This window comes from Myotis lucifugus, unplaced genomic scaffold, assembly GCF_000147115.1.
Source record: "Myotis lucifugus unplaced genomic scaffold, Myoluc2.0 scaffold_8386, whole genome shotgun sequence".
Lineage (NCBI taxonomy): Eukaryota > Metazoa > Chordata > Mammalia > Chiroptera > Vespertilionidae > Myotis > Myotis lucifugus.
The window spans coordinates 1-6983 of record NW_005879434.1 but is presented as its reverse complement, the minus strand read 5'-3'; the positions used below and the strand labels follow the sequence as shown (position 1 = coordinate 6983).

At 47.9% G+C, this 6983-nt stretch overlaps 1 protein-coding gene across 1 annotated transcript; it reads left to right on the top strand.

The window, feature by feature from the left end:
- Positions 1–1055: 1055 nt before the first annotated feature.
- On the top strand, positions 1056–5703 carry LOC106696080 (dedicator of cytokinesis protein 2-like). The gene is made up of 6 exons (XM_014451158.2): positions 1056–1196; positions 2841–2913; positions 3010–3113; positions 4846–5029; positions 5230–5327; positions 5653–5703. The coding sequence occupies exons 1-6, from the start codon at positions 1131–1133 to the stop codon at positions 5662–5664; spliced, it is 537 nt and encodes a 178-aa protein (XP_014306644.2). The 5' UTR covers positions 1056–1130; the 3' UTR covers positions 5665–5703.
- The last annotated feature ends 1280 nt before the right edge of the window (positions 5704–6983 follow it).

Here is a 6983-nt window from a genome sequence, read left to right as displayed (position 1 = left end):
TGGTATACTCCATAAAGAGGTAATTCCTGTTGCCCTTGTTGGTTTGGCTCAGGTTTTATTCTGGTTAAGGGCACGTACCTCGGTTGCAGGTTCGGTCCCGAGCCGCGGTTGGGGCATGTGCAGGAGGAAACTAGTTGATGTTCTCTCTCACATCTATGTTTCTCTCTCTCCCCCTCCTCCCTCCCTTCTACTCTCTCTCTAAAGATCAATGATATCCTTGAGTGAGAATTTAAAAAAAAAAGGATAGGTAATCCCTGTTACTTGGAGGGTGACTTTATGGCAAGGAATAAACAGCCTACACAGGTATGCTTGCTCTGCCCTCACTCTGCTCAGAACATCCTTGTGCATTTCTGCTCAGAGCCTAGGAATTTTCCTTCAAGATCCTTCCTGAGTCCTCAGCTGGAACTCAAATGCCTCTTCTCTTTGCAAATACATGTGTCTGTCATCACATTGCATTGCTTAGTGATATGTCCGCTCATCTAATGATCCCTCCATTGACCAGAACCCTCATGCCAGCTTTAATATCTGACTTATTCCCATAACCCAGAGCTCAGGAGGGGCCTGGTTCCTGGAAGATGCTTCCTAACCATGGGCTGCCTCAGCCCCCTATGCCCCTGTCTGTCTGAAGCCTGAGCTCCTCCCTCCCCCTTCCCAGCTCCCTCGGGCACTTTGGTGTGATAGCATCAGAAATCCATCAGCACAGCAACTGCCTGACTGATGGGAGCCTGTTTGTAAAATTTGTGCACAGTCAGACTCAGGAAACAAATAGGATTAATCAGACTGGCAGGGAGCAGGGACTCTGGGACCAGTCACCATTGCAGTAGGGCCTCTGCGTCCGCCCTGGCGCGCTCCTGCGGTCTCCAGAATGCAAGTAATAGGATTTCTGCAGTTAAGCAGCTGTCACCCTCGGGTCTGGGGACATGCATATGCATCTGTAGTGTAGAAGGCCATGTGGGTACCTGGTAGGAGGGCTGGGAGAGGCAGGGTTTTCCCAGGTCCTAAGGCCAGCCTCGGCCTTGGGACCAAAATTACCCAAGCCCAGTAAAGGGCAGTTCTGTAGAATTCTCTCTCTCTCTGTTTTCCCCCTCTTCTGTCAGAATGCAATCTGCGTGGGAGCAGGGGACAAGCCTATGAATGAATATCGGTCCATAGTGTACTATCAAGTCAAACAGCCACGGTGGATGGAAACAGTCAAGGTAATAATAATACATTATAATAATAGCAGCAAACACGTATCTGGGGCTCAGAGGCACTTCCCTGGGGTGTGGAGCAATACCCCACAGGTGTCGGTGGTGCACCGGGCTGTGGAAATGGCGGGCCTGTGGGTGAGCACTCTGGTTCTCTTGCTCTCTCTCCACTGGCCGAGGGCCTAGCCACCGTGAGGTTGTCAGATGGTCCTCTCGTGGGTGGTACCCAGCCCATCAAGCTGTGTCCTGACATCAGCAGTGAGGAGTGACAGAGCTTGTGAGGCTACACTAGGCCAATTAACACCTGACCGATAACCTGCTGGAGGGATCTCAGAGGGAATCGGCATTAATCACAGATATTCGCATTCCTAGATCGTCACACTAAGCAGAAGGGAAAGCCAGGCACTGGAGGAAGAGTTGGGAATTCATTCAGGGAACAGGGAAGCCTGGTCTCAGCTTCAAATAGCTCTGCCTGTAACGAGCAGCAGGTTTGACTTCCCCTGTGCTCTGAACCCAAACACAGACGTCCACTTGACTCAAGTTTCAGAGGTAGCTACGCAGACCCTGAGGTCCTTGCCTGGTCACCTGTATTCCTGTTCCCCTCAGTGGGTCTCCCTGTACTCACTTTCTTAAAAATGATGACCTGCCCAGCTTTGGGGTCACAAGCTATTGAACCAGGGCAGGGGGTGTCCTCTTCTCTGTGTTCATTTGCACCCCAGTTATACCTCCTTGTTGGTCCTTGTAAACTTTGTGCGCAGACACCCCCTGGTTCCATAGCTTTGTGACCCCAAAACTAGGCGCCGCCCCATGGGGGCCACAGTCTCTTTGAATTGCAGGGACTTACACGAGCACAGCCAGGGCCTTACATATTGTAGCTTATAGTAACCACTCAGCGTGCAGGAGAGAATGGAGTGGACTGCAGCTGCTCATGAGGCCCTCAGGTCTTGTGTTCTGTCTGAAACACCCAAATGGGGACCTCTGCAGGCTCCATGTTCATTATCTGGAGCAGAAAGTGCCCCAAAGTATGCGTCTGTTTGGGTTTTAATGGTCTTCTGTACAATGTAAACGTGCCCCTTTTTAAACACCAAAGTGGTTTCTCACAGCTCTCTGAGCTTCTCTGCCGAGACCTGAATTGCACATTACAGAGAGAGCTGTAAGCTTTCTGGGAGATTTACTCAAATGTTATTGGATTCCAGCATTTTTATTAATTTTCATAAATGGGGATCCTCAAGCACGCCCCCTAAGGACTATTGCTAATTTGCCAAGCCCTGCTGCCATTGCCCGAACTCCTGTGGTGAGCCAGGAAAGTGTGTGGTGTGCAGTTTGCAGCACATCAAACCCTGGGCTGAAGTTATGTGACTTTTATATCAATTTGGGGAGATTCATTTCCCCTTACTATAATTTACAGATCTCTTTTCATTGACTGGGATTGCAATTTGCCAAATGGATTACATTTGGTACTTTATTTTCTCTTCATAGCTGGTCCTTATCTAACATATTTACAGTTCATCAGTCTTGATGGGTGGGTGGTAATAAATCAGCGTGCAGGGCCCTCCAGTACATGGCCAGGCTGCCCTTTCGGGGGGGGGGGGCGGAGACTGGGGAGGACCGTGTAACGCATGGTCTCCTGAGCTCTGGTTTCTGCCTGCGGAGGTGGCTGTCCCCATCGAAGGCATGCAGAGGATCCATCTGCGATTCATGTTTCGACATCGGTCATCCCTGGAATGTGAGTACAACCAAGTGGCATCTGGGGCGAGAGGAGGGGGATAGCCGGGTGGCCCATGTGTCCTCCTCTTTCCTGACCTCACAATGCCACTTCCAGCTAAAGATAAAGGAGAAAAGAACTTTGCCATGTCCTACGTGAAGCTGATGAAGGAAGACGGGACCACTCTGCAGGATGGATACCACGACCTGGTTGTCCTAAAGGTACAGTGAGTTGGAACCAACTCTGTAGTGAGGGGGCTGCAGGAAACAAAGGGGACAAGGTGGGGTAGATTCGTGGTTAACAACAGGGACCCCTGGACCACACACACCACAGCTTACCAGCTGTGTGGCCTTGTACAGAAGCTAACTTCTCTGGGTCTATGCTGCCTCATCTATGAGCCCTCAGTGAATAATTGTGAGGAGTACATGAGACAGCTTATAGAAATATGACAATGGTGGGTTCATGGAACACTCAATATGTGCAAAATGTGAACTCTGAAAGGACCTGTGGGATGTGTAGACATTCGACAGACGCCTCCCTGTAGCTAATGGGGGAATAGTAGGATTTGGGGTCCCGATCCCGCTGCTGACCAAATCTGAACTCATCTCACATGTCTCCGTGAGTCTCAGTTTCCTTTTCTTCAGTGGTGATGGTGATATTTGTGTCGAGCCCGTGAGATGACCCTTGTGAAAGGGCCGTGTGTAAAGGGTACAGATGTCAGCTATCATTGTTTTTGCATCGCGAGACTTAGACTGTTTTGGAGAAGTGAGAGGCGTGGCCTTGATTGTACTGCATGCTTCCCTGCGACCCCTGTGACAGCTGGTGCCTCTGCTAGCTCCTGGCTGTAGGCAACGCTGTGGCTGCGAAACAGCAAGGCCAGGAGGTGGGCATAGGCATCAGACCCTTGCGCTTGGCTTTCTCAACATTGGAGGCTGACTTTGCTCTTTTGTGTGAGGTCCGCATGGCACATACAACTTCATCAAGGCTTTATGACATGATCCTCTTCTCTGAGCCTCTCTGACTTTTCCAAAAACCACCCCACTCCTTCTGTGCAGCCTCTGCGTTGTCATCTGGGACATATCAAGGTAGCTCTTGGCATAAACGCCATTCTTTCTCAACAGATTGCACACTCACTGGGGGTAGAGTCCCAATTGTGGTCAGTTTTAAAATTACTCACCTTGCTTAAACCTCGGTTTCCTCACCTGTAAAATGAGGGTAATATAATGAAGTTAATTGTAATCGACAGTTACGATTGTTGCGAAGCTTAAATGAAACGGACTAAGGCACATAAAGCACTCAGTGTGACATTTAGTCCAGAATAAGGCTCCGTGAATTCTAACGCTCGTTATGCTCCCATCTACTCTTTCATTTCACATGCCAAGGGCTCACACACGTATCACTCTGAGCATGCTCTGTGCATTAGTGCCATTTAGTCTGCTTGAAATGTCTAGGAAGCAGGTAACATGATGAATCCTCAGGTTCATTGTGAGAAATGTGACACAGAGAGACCAAGGGATGTATCCAACAGGACACAGACCTGTGAGTGGTAGGAGAGGGCCTAGATCTCCGGACTTTCAGACTCCAGGGCCTTTGCTAATATCAACTTCTTCAGGCTGATTCCTTATCTCGCTGGGGCACATGTGTATTAAGATCTCAGAAAAATTAGGATGAATGCAAATGTCCTATCTGGGAAATTTTCCATTTCCTTTTGCCCTTAATGTTGTCCACAGAGCCTCTAACTGGCTGATCAACCCCTTTTCCATGAATGTAAACTGGGTTCCTGCCTGTTTTTGGAGAAGCTGCTCTGCCTTAGCAGGTGGTCATTACTTCTCCGATGGCTTCCCCATGATTTCCGACCCTCCCCACCTTACAATGTGTGATGTGGCCACTGCAAGCTCAGTCTGTTGGGTGTCTACCCTTGGGTCGGGGAAGTAAACAAGGTGCTGTTTCCAGGGGGACAGCAAGAAGATGGAGGATGCCAGCGCCTGCCTGACTCTGCCTTCATATCGGCACCACATGGAAAACAAGGGGGCCACTCTGAGTCGAAGCTCCAGCAGTGTTGGGGGGCTCTCCGTCAGCTCCCGGGATGTGTTTTCCATTTCCACCCTAGTGTGCTCCACAAAGCTCACCCAGAACGGTAGGTGTGTGTGTGTGAGTGTGCGCATGCATATAAGTGTGCCTGTGTGTGTACATGCACTTGTGCATGTGTGTGCCTGTGTGCATGCCTGTGCCTGTGTGCATGCATATGTGCATGTGTGTACCTGTGCCTGTGCCATGCATGTGTATGTGTGCACAAACCCAGTGATGGTAACTGTACCTGTCTGCACTCTGTCCTAGTGGGCTTGCTGGGTTTGCTGAAGTGGCGAATGAAGCCTCAACTACTGCAGGAGAATTTAGAGAAATTGAAGATTGTGGGTGGAGAGGAGGTAGTGAAGGTCGGTATTCATCCACTAGTAACAGAGCTGGGAATCGAGAGTGGCTTTGGGGGGCGGGGGGGGAAAGTGTTGAAGGGGATGGGACAGCTTTTTCTCGTTACTGGGAAATCTGGGGATGATTTGGTCCAATGACACTGAATGTGAAGTTGCAGAAAAGTATCTTTGTGCTCAGTTTCTGGAAAATGATCAGTATGGGTGTAGATCCCAGCTCACCTGCTTGCCAACTCCATGTGATAATAGTATGAATAGGACATATTTCTCAGGGTTGTTGTGAGCATTCAAGGTGATGATATTTAAAAATTACTCAGCACAGTCTCTCACACAGAGTACCCAATAATTGAACGAAAACACACGACATATACAAAGTTCATTAAAAGGTAACTATTAATTTTGTTGTCATAAAGTACTGTAGCAGTATGATCTCTTAGTGCTACCTACACATTATTGTCAGAAATAACACAGTACTGTTGGTTTCCACAGCTTGAGGGCATTATGCTTTAAACACGAGAATGGGAAGGACACCAGGGCTCACATTTTAAGTGAAACAAGCAGAAAAAATGCAAATGCCAGCTGTATTGTCATGTCCACCTGGTGGTGGAGAATACAGCATCTGAAGTTCAGGTCTAATTAAAGCCACCCTCGTCTCTGGCACCATGACTTGGGGCGAGTGTTTCCTGGAGGTCCCAGTGAGGGTAATCTTGTTTCCACCAGGAACTTGGTGCAGCTAGAAGCTCCGAGATTCAGCATCTTTATACGGTCGCTCTGTGTTTTGAGGACTCTAGGAAATACTGACCCGCCCCTTAGGAGGGAGGGGTAACACACGTTAGTTAATTTCCCATGCATGCAGAAACATGGTTGAATGTCCAGATCAGTTCTTTAAATGGTTGGTATCGACCTGCCTACCTGGTTCACCGACGGCAGAGAGGTTCCCCAAACAGCCTTTCATAGGGTCTGTCACTTTTGAGCAGCTTAGAGAAGACATCTGGGAGTGAATTCCACTGTCTCCTTTTTGCATTATTTTTTAAAGTTTTTTTTAATTGAATTATAATGCATAAACAATAAAATATGTACAGAGCACTTATTCTAAAAGTACAATTCAACGTATAGGGTGGGGCAAAAGAAAGTTTACAGTTGTGAGTATGCAAAACACACAGTTTATTCTTGTACTATTATTTATTAATTAGTATATTATCTTCTATACAAACAACTGTAAACCTACGTTTGCCCTTCCATGCATTATTATACATGTACATTCCCATGTACCCACTACCTAGATGAAGATACAGAACATTTTAGCATTGTGGTAGGTTCCCTCATACCCTTCTCAGTCAATACTCACTCGGGGATAACCACTTAGCTGACTGCCATCACCATTGATGGGCTTTTGTCTATTCTTGAATTTCATAAAAATAGAGTAATACAGAATGTACATGTTTGTGTCTGACTTATCTCACTGCACACAATGCTCAGGAGAAGTAGTTGGCTCTTTTTTTTATCACTGTGCTTCTGTTGGTGGACAGGTGGGGTGCTCCGAGTCCTGGTTCATGTGAACTTGGACCCCTTGACCATGGCGCATGGTGGATGTGTGCTCTCAGTCTCTGTGGTCTACACTGAGAAGTGGATTTCTGAGTCACCTACACTCTTTCTTAATGTGCC